This window comes from Sinocyclocheilus rhinocerous, unplaced genomic scaffold (genome assembly GCF_001515625.1).
Source record: "Sinocyclocheilus rhinocerous isolate Xijiao unplaced genomic scaffold, SAMN03320098_v1.1 scaffold2279, whole genome shotgun sequence".
Lineage (NCBI taxonomy): Eukaryota > Metazoa > Chordata > Actinopteri > Cypriniformes > Cyprinidae > Sinocyclocheilus > Sinocyclocheilus rhinocerous.
In genome coordinates this window covers 236755-253630 of record NW_015645063.1, presented here as the reverse complement: position 1 = coordinate 253630, position 16876 = coordinate 236755, and the positions used below count along the sequence as shown (strand labels likewise).

The 16876-nt window shown below is 37.3% G+C and overlaps 1 protein-coding gene across 14 annotated transcripts in view; it reads left to right on the top strand.

Moving 5' to 3' along the window:
- dlg1b (discs large MAGUK scaffold protein 1b) overlaps positions 1–16876 on the top strand; it is a 140420-nt gene that overhangs the window by 73387 nt on the left and 50157 nt on the right. For 7 of the 14 annotated variants that reach the window (XM_016508551.1, XM_016508553.1, XM_016508548.1 and 4 more), the window contains one exon: positions 14464–14517. In XM_016508551.1, coding sequence (XP_016364037.1) covers positions 14464–14517 — 54 coding nt within the window. Of the gene's footprint in view, positions 1–6840; positions 7420–13817; positions 13917–14181; positions 14330–14463; positions 14518–16876 lie in introns of those variants that run through there. The other 7 variants (XM_016508552.1, XM_016508549.1, XM_016508547.1 and 4 more) reach the window with 4 other exon arrangements.

Sequence of the window (16876 nt, the reverse complement as noted above, 5' to 3'; positions counted from 1 at the left end):
GGTGAGCAAGGTGAGCAAATGATGACACAGTTGTCATTTTTTGGTGGGTGAACTATACCTTTAATAATTAATTTTATTAATTTTATTATTATTACTATGGAAATATGAAATTATTTCTTTAATAAAATTATACTCTAAACAATAAACTAAAACTGCCAGTAGGTGATGGTAATTGTCTTAATGATTAAGTCATCGAGTAATTTATTCATTCATTTGATTAAATGGCTGATTCATTCAGGAGTGAAGTAAATGGTTCTCATTATGAATGGTCCATTGAAATGGATCATCACCATCAGACCGATCGGTGTGTGACATCAAAGTACCGCGAGAGCTATAGAGAGCAGATGGCTCCTTAAGCCTTTGAATCACTCTTGCGGTCCTTTGATATCATACACCAATCGATCTGTGCAGCGCCACTTCAAATCCAACGCGCCTATGGCCAATGTTTCAACAAGCCAAATGATTCACCCAATTCGTTCAAAACGTGCATTAAGAAATGAAATGCCGCTGTGTGTTGCTCGGAGACGAACGGTTCTGCTTTGTCTTTATACTTTTGTTGGCAAAATTGAGCAAAACAGACAACATTGTGTCTAAAATAACTAGTGATCGACCGATATTGATATTTTATAACCGATATCGATACCAATTATTTGCATGTTTATGTGCCCGATAACCGATATGCAGAACCGATATTTATTTACTGTTATAAAGTAAATAAATGACTGAGTGAAGTAAGTCCATACTTCACTTTGGTTTTTCCTCCTTTCAGTCATCTTAAAAAAGTGTTAATCAAATGCGGCCCACCATGCTGAACACAATTTTAAAAATAACTTTCAGTTTTACAATTCATTTTGTTTTTACATTAATTTAAAAATGTTCTAAACAAATATAAGCTAGAATGTTTTTATGTAAATATATTATATGTTTTTCATATATTATTTTCAGATATGAGCAGACCTGTACTCACGTAATTAACGTTAGGCATTTAACGAACACTTACAAGCGCGCACTTTAGCAGAATTCAATTAAAATAGTCATCAGCAGCCATTAGTTCGGTAAAATTGAGCATCAGAATTGACACATTTGTATGTTAAATAAAGTTTACTAACTACAGTAAATCAAGTACCCGTGCACGCCGTTGTTGTTGTCTTGTTTCCCCTCAGATGCGCTGCAATGGTGATCCTGTGCGCAATTCTCAAAACATCCACAAGATGGCGGCGTTTATCGGTGAATCCGATATTACAGAACCGATATCCGATTATTGTAAAATGCTTAAATATCGGGAAAAATATCGGTAAATCGATATATCGGTCGATCTCTAAAAATAACACAATATTAACTTCTTATTTACTGAACTGTTGTATAAGATCAGTATCAAATTTGCACTCGTGTGATATTGCTTAACTATTTGATGTAAATATGAGACGAAAACTCAAACGGGCATTTTTGCCCCATATAGGGACATTCTAACTATGTTCTCTAGGCTCCATCATGCAGTGAGTTGTTGCCCAGGCCCCTGCCTCATATTTGTCATCAATCAACTGCATGAAATGTCAGATGACCCACGTGGGTCTGGGGCGGGGCACGTGCGTTAAATGCATTAATAATTTTAGCATGTTATTTTTCACCGTAATTAATTAATCTAATTAACGTGTTAAATTACCTGCCCTAAAATATATATATATGTATTTATAATAATGTACACTCAGGTGATCTCCAGATTATCTCAGGTGATCTCAAATGAAAAAAAGACATAAAAATTAAATTAAAACATTTATAAGCAGATAAAATGATATTGTCACATTGCTTTTCAATATATTTCAGCTCTTCAAGGACCTACATTACTTCAAGGACCTACATTAGACAATGCATTTATTTGAGTTGGGAACCTGTTATATGTATGGATTGAGTTTCTCTTTTGATAAAATAAATTTCATGGGTCACAGTTGTGGGCAAGGTTGTCATTAGCAGCAGTTCTTTCATGTTTCCCGAACAGAACAGGCTTTTATCAGACACAAAATCAAGAGAAAAGGTGGTGACAGGAATAGCCTAGACAACATCTATGGATCCTGACCCTGCTTTCAACATCTATTGAGAAGCTGACCAGCAGTCTGACCCTGTCAATAGCCAGCCTAATTTGTGTTCCATTGTGTGGCCTATGGAAGATTTGAAAACTGATATCCAATGTTAGTTGCCCATTGTAGCTGTAGAAAAAGTCAGTCGGTACCTTCGTGCAGTAGCTGTTACCATTGCACCACATCTTAACATGTTACCCTGGTCTGATCCATCTGTTATTACTACTGATGTGGATTTTCCATGCTGCTCAGTGCTGCATCGTGCTGGTTTAAATGTCAATTAGTAAGGTGACAGGCTTGGTTCTGAGAGGCGGCTCTAAATGGGTTTTGCTGGCATCTCATTAGACATGCACACTGTGTATTCAGAGGTAATTTGGTATGTATTATTGATGTCCTGCCATATCTATTGGCAATCTTTTCAGAGGGAGGAGCTTTAGCATCATTGTTTGGGATGCCATCTTACCCTCTAGATCAATAGTTAAAGCTAAACAAGCCAATCCTTAGTCAGCTAATCCTTACAAGCCAATTCTTCAGTTTAATTCACTGGTGTTTATGTGCAAAGGGCTTTATCTGATTACATGGAGGCATGCACGACTATCACAGTGCTCGAGCCAGCGTGGTGTTGACATACGATGCGAATGATAAGGCTCTAGTGCACTAATGAATATGTCAACAATTGAAGCAGAAGAGCGTGTTTACTGTGGCTTCTGGTGCAAGACAGGGGACCGGAGCCTGCACGGGAAATCCTGCTGGCTCTCTTAGATGTGCGAGCAGTTGCCATGGCTTTAAGCTCCCAAGGGTGTGGAGGCAGAGCCTGGTGACAAAATCAGCCAAATCATCCGGCACCTGTGGCACATCTACGAAACTGTTGTATGGAAGAGGTATCTTCTGAGTGCCACTGTTAAAGGTTGGGCACTGCATCCACACCAAATGGTAATCCGGACCTGGAGAATACTTAATTCCTTTCTGTGTTTTTTCAGTTATTGACAAAAACTTCTACACATTTGATAATCTGGGAAAGCCTTCTTGGAAGACTGGAGATTGAATGTCATTGTAGAATGAAGCATGATTGGGTCCAGTTTTCACTTGGCCTCATTTTTTGACACTCGGAAGCATTGTTGGTTGGGCAGAGTGACATTCCCAATTGGACTTGGACAGGCAGCTGTTAATTATTTGACTTGGACGCTCTTTGAATTGCACAGATGGCTTCAGCGGAACAAAGTAGTGCCAACTCGTAATTTGTCCAGCGACTGATCGGCATTTTTGAGTTTGTATACCCAGCATCTTGAGGCTAAAAAACAGCAGCTAGCTTTGTGTAGAATATTTTTCTTTCTTCTCTTTACTTCATTCTCTCTGGTGCGTCTGAATCGAAGCAGTGTTGGATGGTTGTTGCTGTGTCACGGAGTAAGTCTTGGGCGGAATGGAGTATCTAGGGTCATGACTTCACAGCACACTTGAGGCTATGTCCTGATGAAATCCCCCGATATGTCTGGCACAGGAAGCCACGCTCATAATTAAGGAAGTTGTTTGGAAAAGCTCTTAGACTTTGGCTAGATTTGTTTTCCTGTCTTTGTCATCAACACGCTCCTGAGAAGTGACTGGCGTGCATTTATAGTGCATTTGCAGTGATGAACTACATCTTCAGTGGAAACACCCTGTACTCCAGGGGAAGTCGAGGCAGCAGCACCAGTTCGGCCCATGGTGGCTCATCTGGACCCAAGCTCAGACAGTGGTCCATACGTAGTTCCTCTGAGGAGACTGCAAAACAGACGCCGTCCCGTTGGCGCCGTGTTCTCGCTACGCTCACCCGGCTCAATACCTTCACTGATTGCATCGTATCAAGGACAAGTCAGGTAAGTTCTGCAGGCTCATGCAGAGGTGCCATGGGACACAGACTTGAAGTCATAATGTTAGCTTTCAACTCATATGTGGCAATGACAAGTTCTGTCTATCAAATAAACTTGCTTGCTACGCATGTGCATTTCAGGGTTTACTGCCAGTCTACGGTTTTCAGTCATGGTTGTTACAGTTGAGCTAGCAGTTTTTGTGTTTTGCATAATATTTTTAATTCTAAAAAAATCTTAAAAATACTTAAATATCAAAATATCGTTGTTATTAAAACTTTTTAGTTTCATTGTATGGATTCAAGTCCAAGCTCTGCGGTATAACAAGTGACTTTGAACCAAATGAGGCTCCACTTTGCAGCACTGATGGTTGCAGCGGAGAAAGTTAGTTGTCAGATGACAGGCTGTTTGATTAGTTATCCTAATAATTGTTTTTAATCAGTGAGCTTTACCTTATATTGTGTGATCAGCGCATATGCTAATATGCCCAGATAATGCCACTACATGTGTTAGCAGAATTTCTTGCACAAACTCTTGTTCCTTCGTAATTGTAGTCAGCTGAATATGACTTGATATAATAGCAGCAGTTCAGCTGAAGGTCAGAGAGATAAATGAGCAGTCGAATCCCCCTTATACAGTCTAAAAGAAACAGATAAGTCTCTAAAACATACATGCATGTGTAAATATTATGGCATGGCCTTCAAGTAATTAATTAATTAATTTCCAATAACTTTCCAGTTAAACTTCTTTGGGGTGGACAATATGACCAGAATCTTAAATGTTGTTATTTATATGTGTATTATTAACTGTGACAGTGATACACATCATCATCAAATAATTATTAGTATTGTCACTACAAGAAATTGTTATAAATTGAACAGAAGATTTCGTAATCCCTCATATGGTGATATAACACATGAACAAATATCTTACCAACATACAACTACAAGTATGTCCAATTTATCTGCATACATACAAGCACACGCATATAAAACAATAAACACTAAATATAGCAAATCTCAATTGCTTTATTATTTTTTATCTTTGCCTAACTATAGCCCAGTTATATTTTTTAAAATGTGGACAATTATGCATTAAGGCATTGTGAACATCAACATCAATAATTTCTCAATAAAACAACTTTGAAACTATGTGTATTGTGAAAAAACACTTTACAAATAAAATTAACTTGTGAATCTCGCTATAATAGTAGTAGCAACAACAGTAGTAGTAATATGAGTAAAAAAGTTAAAAAAAAAAAAGATTTGTTGCATTGTGACATAAAATCTAATTGTCATTACTGTCATTCAAAAACGTTTTATTTTTAAGTAAATCTTCATAGAAATAATTCATTAAGTGATAACAGTATCATGTTTAAAGTATTTATATAAAAGTAAAAATCATTGCTCAGACACAATGAGTTTCATTACTGTATTATAAAGTTGCAATATAAAAAAAGTATGTTTCTAAAATAGGTTTGATCTTTAAGCTAAACTGATTGATTTATTTTTATATAACCCAGATATATCTTGGTGATGGTTCACCCTAGTACTATGTCATCAGAAGTGATTCCTAACAAAATCATGATCCTAACATATGGGAAACTGTATACTTTCTATACCTTGTATGTTCTATTTAAAATGTACAGGTGTTGGTATTATCTGTAGATAGTTGTGATCATCAAAGCAAAATTATCCAAGAACATTTTGTTGGTTGTATAGCCAGTAGATGGCACTAGAACTGCATTGTTTCTTGAGGTGAACTGGCGTGCTGTACAGTTGATCCAAATCCTGACTACATCTTTGTAGTTTTGGATTAAAACCTCTCAGCTGCACCTGAAATAACCAGAAGTTGGTTAAAACGTGGTCTACAGAGAGCCACAGAATTATTATTAATATTACCATCTTACTATTATTATAATATATTTTTGAAGCATTCAAAGTGTTAAAAGCAGCACTTTTCAAATTATGAATGAATAGACCGATTCTCTCGTCTTCGTCCTGAAATCTAATGCTTTGTGCTTGGCACTGTAAGTTTACATTATTAAAATGCACTTTAACCTGCTCATTGTATTCAAGCTCATCCCCGCTGACATACGTACTACTCTAAATGCTGAAGCAGTGGTTGTTAACAGCTTGGTGCACTCACACTCATCAATTCAAATCCACTTATAAAATCAGCCTCCAATCCAATAACCATGAGTTGTAATGTCAACGCAGCTATTCTAGGCCATTTATCTATTCATAATATTCGCAAAGGAAAGATCCTTTGCATCTGTACACTATGACAAGCCATCTGTCACAAAAGTGGTCATATGCAATATGCATTAGTTTGTGTGGTGCTTTATATTAATTATTTTCTTATTGAGTGACCCCAATTGAACAAAAATGAATTCCAAACATCAAAATCTATGGTATTCGGCCAATCACAACGCACTGGATTGCTGGCCAATCAGAGCACACCTCGCTTTTTCAGATCGATGAGCTTTGTAAAAATCGACGCGTTTCAGAAAGGCGGGGCATAGAGGAGAAACAATAATGTACAGTATGTGGAAAATGTGTTTTTTGAACCTTAAACCGCATAAACACATTTCATTACACCAAATACACAAAATAATGTTCTTTTTAGCAGCATCATATGACCCCTTTAATTAATTTATATATAATATCTAAGTCAACCTGACTATGATCTCACACAACAACACAGAAAAGATCCCCTTTAAACGTCATGCTGACTAAAGGAACGCAGGGAGGTCAGATATTATTAATTATGTAGGTGAGGAGCTGTTTACTATATGGATCCCCCTCTCACTAGGTTACAGTTGCTCTGTGTGTTGGCGCTGTTTCAGCAGGCTGGCTTTGTATGTGAATCGGAGCTCAGCATTGATTATTCATGCCAGGAAAAAGCCACTCTGCGCCTGATGCCTTTGCTCATTGGTGCTCTCTAATTGGCATGAGAATGCAGAGATGAAAGGATGGGTGAATGAGAGAGATACAGAAGAGCGCAAGAGGATCATCGTGCACACAAACGCATGAGAGCCCGGGCTGAATTTCCCTCTGTTTGTTTGTTGCCAAGGCACTGCACCAAAATACAGCAGCCTTCTCACCATCGACCTGGTTGTCCTAAAATTCAACGCCGTCTCCTCACATTTAGCTCACGTGCCGACCATGACGACCTTCTACTCTGGTCATGAGTATGGATGCCGGAGAGCAGACAGCTGTGAGAGGAAGAACGCCTCTCATGTGCAGGTCAACCTCAGGCAGAACCCGCCGTCCACCTCCATCCTCAAGCAAACGCATCTCCAGCAGATGGTGACCCAGGAGGGCTCCATCCACCCTATCTGCTACAACTCTTGCACCCTGCCATTAAACATAGGAAAGACCAGGACTAAGTTTCTCAATCTACGTGACAGTGTGAAGAAGAGCCCCACTATGAGCACGGCCAAAGTGAACGGGCCAGGGGAGAGGTTTTCTCTTTGGCCCTCTGTGTCATTTGATAAGGTAAGTTAGAGCAGAGAAAGGAGCAGCTCCGCGTTTAGACATTCTTTGATCATTGGCTCAGGATGCTTTTCTGCATCTTGATGTTATTAACTTGGGTTCCTCCTTTAGACTCGTGACTGGTGTGCTCTGTCACATTTTTGTTTATCTTGATGACTCAGACATACCTCTTTCACTGGTTGTGTGGATATTGTGGTCTTCCAATGGATATTTTTGCTCATTAGTGTCTGTCTTTCATCGACAATAATGGACGTGGTGTTTGTCATCACCTTCGTGTCTCAAGAGTGCCTCTGTTTTGTTACTGCATTTCTTTGTGGTTTTCCAGTCCCGCATTCCTTGAATTGTCTTAGCATATTGGATTGTGTATTATATATTCATCTTTTTTCCTTTTCGAATGTCAGTTATTGTCAGGTCGATGCCAAGCTTTTTGATCTGCTAATGTGTTGTTTTGTTCCATGTTAAAATCATTTAGAGCAATTAATCCCACAATTAAAGGTCTATAGAGGAACGTTTAAGTGGGACTCCAGTCAATGCTATTGACAAGCTCTAATTTTAGTTTCTGTGCAGAGACCGTATGTTTGGGGTTTAGGTACCACAACATTTAAAGTGCCATCAGTATTGTTTAAAATCAAGTAAACCCAATGTATGTGTGTTTTTATACACTACAGTTTAAAAATTTGGGGTCGATAAGATTTTTTGAAAGAAGTCTCTTATGCTTTATAACAGTGGTTCCCAACCCTGGTCCTGGAGGCACCCCAACACTGCACGTTTTGCATGTCTCCTTATTCAAACACACCTGATTCAGGTCATCAGCTCATTAGTAGAGACTCCCAAGAACTGAAACTGGTGTGTCATATAAAGGAGACATGCAAAATGTGCAGGGTTGGGAACCAATGCTCTATAATATATATATATATATATACACACACTGTATATTAGGGGTGTAACGGTACACAGATGTCACGGTTTGGTAAATACCTCGGTTCGGGGGTCACGGTTCGATACGATTTCGGTACAACAAGAAAAAACCAACAAAACAGTAATAGAAATGACTATTTTTTTCCACCTAGATGTGAAAATACTAAATATTATATTAAATTATATTGTTATATATATAAAATCTGCAGTACATATATACATACGAGGAATAAATACTTGAAATATATTTGATTTAGTTAACAGATAAACAAGGGAAAAAACGGTGCGACACGTAATGTAGCCTATATATGCTGAGTTTCATTGTTTTGACACGCTTAATTTGTTCACAGAAAGGAAACTCAAATGGCAGAAATGGCATCCTATTTGTTTTCTTTATTTTACAAAAGCACAATGTTTTGTTTTCATTGAGTGTACACAAATAAACAATAATGGACGTGGTGTTTGTCATCACCTTCGTGTCTCAAGAGTGCCTCTGTTTTGTTACTGCATTTCTTTGTGGTTTTCCAGTCCCGCATTCCTTGAATTGTCTTAGCATATTGGATTGTGTATTATATATTCATCTTTTTTCCTTTTCGAATGTCAGTTATTGTCAGGTCGATGCCAAGCTTTTTGATCTGCTAATGTGTTGTTTTGTTCCATGTTAAAATCATTTAGAGCAATTAATCCCACAATTAAAGGTCTATAGAGGAACGTTTAAGTGGGACTCCAGTCAATGCTATTGACAAGCTCTAATTTTAGTTTCTGTGCAGAGACCGTATGTTTGGGGTTTAGGTACCACAACATTTAAAGTGCCATCAGTATTGTTTAAAATCAAGTAAACCCAATGTATGTGTGTTTTTATACACTACAGTTTAAAAATTTGGGGTCGATAAGATTTTTTGAAAGAAGTCTCTTATGCTTTATAACAGTGGTTCCCAACCCTGGTCCTGGAGGCACCCCAACACTGCACGTTTTGCATGTCTCCTTATTCAAACACACCTGATTCAGGTCATCAGCTCATTAGTAGAGACTCCCAAGAACTGAAACTGGTGTGTCATATAAAGGAGACATGCAAAATGTGCAGGGTTGGGAACCAATGCTCTATAAGGCTGCAATAAAAACAGTAGTATTGTGAAATATTACAATTTAAAATAACTTTTCTATTTTAATTATTATATTAAATTATATTGTTATATATATAAAATCTGCAGTACATATATACATACGAGGAATAAATACTTGAAATATATTTGATTTAGTTAACAGATAAACAAGGGAAAAAACGGTGCGACACGTAATGTAGCCTATATATGCTGAGTTTCATTGTTTTGACACGCTTAATTTGTTCACAGAAAGGAAACTCAAATGGCAGAAATGGCATCCTATTTGTTTTCTTTATTTTACAAAAGCACAATGTTTTGTTTTCATTGAGTGTACACAAATAAAAGTAGACCTTTTACAGTGATGCATTATTCTGCTAGTATAAGGAAAGAGTTTAAGTGATCGCGCACACACACACAAAACATATCAGTTCCAGCATTGCTAACTTGACATCGCAGTTGGTACTTTATCAAAATAAAATACAGTGAACCAAACATCAGCGCGCCATGCAAAATGTGCAGGGTTGGGAACCAATGCTCTATAAGGCTGCAATAAAAACAGTAGTATTGTGAAATATTACAATTTAAAATAACTTTTCTATTTTAATATATTTTAAAATGTAATTTATTCTGTGATGGCAAAGTTGAAAAAAATAAATATAAAAATATATATTTAATAAAATGTTTAATATAATATATATATAGTGTGTATATATACATACATATATATATATATATATATATATATATATATATATATATATATATATATATATAGTGCGTGAAAAATACATTCTATTTTACAAAAGCACAATGTTTTGTTTTCATTTTGAGTGTACACAAATAAAAGTAGACATTTTACAGTGATGCATTATTAATAAGCCAATAAATGACGAAGTGTTTAAAGTTGATTCTTCAGGAAACAAGTGATCGCGCACACACACACAAAACATATCAGTTCCAGCATTGCTAACTTGACATCGCAGTTGGTACTTTATCAAAATAAAATACAGTGAACCAAACATCAGCGCGCCCGCCTCTGTGTCACTGAAGTACAAAGACTATAATTTAAATAATAAATAATAGTTTAGCATTCAGATACGTCACAAATATGGAAATATTATGGAATATTTGGATTTATGCCGAATGAGAGAGGTGGGATACACAAGCACAAAGCTCCATTTCGCAAACAGTTGTGCGCGCAAGCCTTTAAAGTATACTCCTTTGTCAGTGAGAGACGCGTTCAGAATCAGCACATGGTCACTGTCTATTGATATACAGTGGGTACGGAAAGTATTCAGACCCCCTTAAATTTTTCACTCTTTGTGTTGCATCTTTCCCAAAAAGACTCATGGCTGTATTAGATCAAAAGGGTGCTTCTACTAAATACTGAGCATTTTTCAGTTTTTCTTTTTTAATAAATCTGCAAAGATGTCAACAATTCTGTGTTTTTCTGTCAATATGGGGTGCTGTGTGTACATTTAATGAGGAAAAAAAATTAACTTAAATGATTTTAGCAAATGGCTGCAATATAACAAAGAGTGAAAAATTTAAGGGGGTCTGAATACTTTCCGTACCCACTGTATATTGATATATAATTTTTTTGGATCTATTTAATGCTTCCTTGCTAAATTAAAAACTTTTTTTTTCAGAAAAAAGGCTTACTGACCAAACATTTGAACTGTAGTGTGTGTAAAAAAAAATTATGTAAATGCATATTGGTTGACTAACTGGGATGTCTCAGATTTCAGAGAAACATATACACATTACATTTATTGTTAAACTGCTGCTCAACCTTTCTCTTTTTGAGAAAACGAAAAAGAAGAGCTGCTGTGCTGTAGCGTCAAATTTTCGGCATGTCTAGAACAATTCTTACAAGTATAACACGACGTAGCTGGGCGCTGCGGACAGACGCCGAACGGCGCCGCCGGTGTGCCTACGGATTCGCCAAAAGCTTTTGTTGAAAGACGGAGCAAGGGGCGTGGCAGTACTGAAACACCGTCTAAGCTGTTCGCCAATCACAACGCACTGGGACAGCTAACCAATCACAACACATTTTGTTTTTCGGAAGGCGGACCTTCATCAAAGCCGGAACTAATTGTGCCAGTTGTGCCAGCCTGGGGAGAAAGGTATTTTAATAATGTAAATTATGTGAAAAATAATGCGTCACCAAGCATGGAGAGCATGTTCTAGTACACCCCCAAAACAAAATCAAGACTTTGTAAAAGAGCATAATAGGAATGTTTTAAAATATTATGTCTTTATTATAGATTATTACAATAATCGCAAAACTTTATCAAATATAAAATATTATTTATTTAGTTATTTATTGAAAGCTGCATTCAAAATCCATTTGGCTCAAAAATCTGAGGGGGCATGTGTCCCCATAGTTTGAATGGGCATGATTCCTCTGATTAAATATTAACATACCTGTCCAAGCACTAGATGAGTTACTCCTGAACATGCTTAGATATTGTTGTTCTGCATAAAATGGCATCACTTCTTTCAGATCTGTCCAAAGGGATTCATTGAGCCAGTCCAAGCTGTTTTCCATGGTAAAATGTCAGTTTATTTTACTAAGAATTAAAACAGACGCATATAAATCCTGTATGGCCACACTTCAAGCTTTCTTTCTAGATGGAGAGTTAATTGTGAAATCTCTGCATATTGTACATCATTGGCTGAGTATCACATGTGGTGTGCGAGTGTTGTGTCAGAGAAAGCTAAACTCCTCCAAGCCATTCCCCAGGCTGGATGTCAGAGTGTGACATGGACTTATGCCATCATAGTGTTACAATGTGTGTTTTCTTTTCTCACCCATGAATATGTAGAGAAAGTTCCCTCTGCTTGTCGTCAAACACAGCTCAGAAAACAAGTAGCACGAGTCTCAATAACAGTATCAGTAACTCTCTACAAACTTATTTAAGTACACAAATGCAGTCGCTTAGCAAGCAAATGCCGCTTAACATGCGTTCCTCTGGGACTGTGGGGTTAACAAACCTCAATACTCAAGGTGGCATTAGAGTTGACATCAAATGTCCATGCCAGTATTCCACTCACTAAAAGTGTTGACACAGTTTAACTAACTTTTAACTAACTCTTTAAAACTACTTCTCTCAAGACAAAAAAGAAATTGATGCTAATTCCTGCTATGGCATCTATTGTTGTAACTATGAGAATGCAAAGCATGCTTGCATTGTGTCATGCCTTGGGTTCTGCTTATATTGCTAGAAGTGTTTGTGGTTGCATAGAGTAGGTTCCAGACCTGCAACTTCATCTGCATCTATGTAGGACTAGAAGGTTCCACATCAAAGTACCCTGTGGCTCAACATTAAAAGGGATAATTTACACAATGTTTTTCTTCATTCATAAGAAAAAAATTATTCTGTTATCAATTACCCTAACCTGTAGCCTAATACTTAAAAAAAATTTTTTTTTTTGCTTTTATTCACGTATAATCATCAATCAATGCACATACATAGAACACATCAAAGATGGTCAGTGGTAGCTCAGCTACACTTGCATTACACATGAGAAACCTCATTAGTTCTTGTGTCAAGCCAGCTCGTTTGAGCTTCCTCTTGCCATATTTTGTGTACTTTATGTATATGTGTTGATCTATGTTTTTAAATCTAAATGAAATCGGTTCATCATATAAAGCAATTGTGTCTCTTCAGTAGACTTAAACTGGGATTAAATCGCTCAGTTCATATGGGTTAATTTTACAATGTCTTTATGAAATTTCTGATGCGTGAAAATTTTGGTGGAATGGATGGATAATTGGGTGAACTATCCTTTTTTTCTTTGCAATTGTTCTTCATAAAAATATCTTTTTTTGTTACAATATTTTACTTGATACAGTCTTTTTCTTTACAAATTTGTAACAAGCTGAAAAATATGAATATGAACTATAAAATCTCAAGCACTAGAGTGACTTTGCATGTCAGGAGCTTTTGTGTAAGACTGTGCAAGAAAGCAGTTTCTAGAGACATGTATAGCTTTCACAAAGACAGCCATGGAAAAATACTGACAGTAACATGAATGATATACTGTGGAAGTTGAATTGCGCAGTCTAGCCACAGATATATGTGGCCACTGTTTTGTTTTCATAACTGTGCCATGTGGTCCCTATGTGGATTATGGTCTCATTATCATTCACATGCTCATTTCCATTCTCCAATAATCACAAACGGAGCGTCTTGCAGCTCCCAAGTGTGACCCCTTCCCCCCCTCCTCGAATTTGCTTCAATCTTTGCTCACACACTCATACAGACACCCACTTGCACCCATCCCTCATGGTGATTCCAATGCAGTGCTGTGCAATGTTATGTTGTTGTGTATGTATATGTGACCTGACCTCTCCCCTTCCATTCTATTGTTCAGCAGACAGATGCTGTACCACCCTCCACTCTCATAATCCCTGTGATCCCAATCTCCACTGTCCCTGCGGAGCCCGCTGTCATCTCTTCATCAACGTCACAGGTCTTTTTTTCTTTCTCTATTTTCCCTCTACACCCGCTCCCTCCCTTATTTTTTTTGCTCTCTTCCTGTTGGTCATTTTTTCTTGATCCCTGCCATTCCACTGCTCATTGATGAGCCTGAAGGATTATCAGACCCAGAGTCAGGCAAAGTACCACGGCTCCCCTTGACTAATAGCATCTGTGTGTCGACCAGCCGGAGGAAGTGGAAAGCCCCACAAAAAGACAGACAGAGAGATTGAGCAAGCGAGAGAGAAAGAGTGGATTTCATTTTAGGCTACTTTTGGCTCGTAATAGAATTCATGCTTCAGCATTGCATGTTCTGCAGTATAAAATGCCATGTACGTACGTATGCTGGCAGCGCTGTGTTAATCTGGTGTGAGTGCCAGTGGTGGTATATGTAACGTCATGTGGAGAGTAAGTGAACATACCTTTGCTATATAGAATGATGCTTAACATGGCTTTTTCTAGTTACCTTATCTGCTAAACGCAACGAATGGAATGGAAATGTGCTGAAATTCATGCATTAACTGGACTGTTTTCTCTTGCAGGCAAATCCTCCCCCTGTCGTGGTAAATACAGAGAGCTTGGATTCAGCTCCATATGTAAGTGTCCTTTTCACTTGTTTACACTTTTTTTAATTTTTACATTTTGGAATTCTGAATTCCCTCAGAGCAGCATGCCACATAGTTCTATCGGTTTCATTTTTATAGCTGTTATTGTCAAATTACTTTAGGTGATGCCAACTGAAAAATGTGCAATAGGGTGAGATTTGGCAGTTTGAATTCAACATGAAATGACATTTTCTTTTTACTTATGTAATGTCATGTATTTTCAAGTGAAACTGCATATTTAACAAGAAAAACATTTATAGATGGCACTTTATATCTTTGGAACTGGATCGAGAAAAGTAGGCATCATATGCCAGAATGGAGGATAGAATGTGATGCCTAAATACAACAAGAAGTGTGTACGACTTGAAGCTGCACAGACTGATTGGTGTATGACGTCAAAGTACCACGAGAGCTAATAACCTTTTTGTAGTGGTATCTTAGTAGTTCCTTATTTTATAGTAATATTGTGAAATATTATTAGAATTTAAAATAACATTCTATTGTTTTACAGTAGTACCCTATTTACTAGTAGGTCCTTGAGAGTAAATATTACTACTCAAGGTTACTAATATGCACCTTTTTAGGGTAAATAAGATAGAGTTGTCCCATTAAGGACACTGCCCTAGTGACAAACTGTTGTACCTCTAAAAGTAAAATGTTTGCACATTTGTTTTATTGGATTATATTATCCAGTATCTTATGGTGGCGTAGGTGACTTGAGCAAAAAGTCGCTTCAGAGTCTGAGCAAATTATTTCATTTTGTTGAAAGACTATGAAGTCAAAAATGGGATAATGTTCACTGGTATCTTAGGTGCTTTAAGCATGGAAATTATTGTAAATGTTCATTAAGGAAGTCAATATTTTAAACACGTTGACAAGATTCAGTCATGTTTTTCACTGCACTGCTTGTACCAGGGTACCTCTAGACCTCATGTTAGCGTAGAGTCTGGAATATAATTTGTGAGGCCCATTAGTCAAGGGTGGTGTTCATTCAGCACTGTAGTGAAATGACATCTCTTGGGTTTGTTTTCCGCTTCATTTCCCTTGAGTCTGCCTGTGGAGTAGTGAGGTCAGTAGTCTTGATTGTGCCACTCAGGAGCACTACGTCTGTTTTTCTTATCAAACACCACACATTCAACCTTCACTTTAGCCTTTATGCTGTATCAGCAGTGCCGCAGGTTCTGGGTAGCATACAGATTCTCACGGGACTCACCGCCGTTTTGTCTTATGTGATTGGGGACTGTAATTGACTCATGTGGAAATTATGTTGTGAAGGCAAGCGGGGTGAGAATAATGTTTCTAGGTTGGCTTGTTTAGAGGAAACTACATTATCTGGGCAGTGTTGCTGTGGCGCAGTTAAGATGAGAATTAAAAAGGCTAATGACTCTGTCACTGAATTTATTGAATTTGTTGTGATAATGTGTTGAATATTTGAAGATTTATTAGTTACCAAAAGCAATCTGCAAACCTAGTCAAAAACTTAAATGGCAAATTGAAAGTAAATGGTAGCAATATTCACTATTGTTCAAAAGTTTGGGTTCATTATGATTTTTTTTTTTAAGTTTGGGGTCGTTAAGATTTGTTATTTTTTTCAAAATTATTTGTTATTTCTATTTATATAATATTTATATATAATTATATAATCTATTCTTGTGATGGAAAAGCTGAATTCCCAACAGCCATTGCTCTATTTGTCAGTGTTGCATGATCCTTTAGAAATCATTTTAATATGCTGATTTGGTCCTCAGTATTTACTGTGTAGTTATGTAATATATTATGTACACATGCTAACCCAAAAGGTGTACATTGTGCAAGCATTTAAGTCCTTTGTCTTAAGTACTAAATATACTCAATAAAAATATACAATCTACAAAACTACTAATTATAAATTTGTATCCTAATTTATAATGATCCATCCTAGATAGATTATCTATCCTAGAATCTTATCTATCCTAGATAGATTATCTATCCTACAATCTCCGCTTCCGGTGAGAGTATGCTGTGTGCATTTTTGCTGCCGCTTCTTGCTGGAACTTTTTCGTTTGTTTGCTTTGTTTTGCCGTGTCGTGTTTCACGTCTATCGTTTCATCTCCTCTCCTGCTCTTCTGGATACCTGACTTTACTGGATTATAGTTTGGACTTTACTGTTGTTATTTTACCGTGGATTATAACTCTGATTGGATAACCCTTACTCATCGCTGGCTATTCATCCTAATCACAGCACTCTGCTCTGCTGTTGTCTGTCGCTCTTCGTGCTCCATTAGGCCTTCTACATAGCTGGCGGGTGAGTCTCCACTCCCTCGTTTATCTATCATGGCCAGTATTTTGGATGGTGGGGCACCCCCACCCC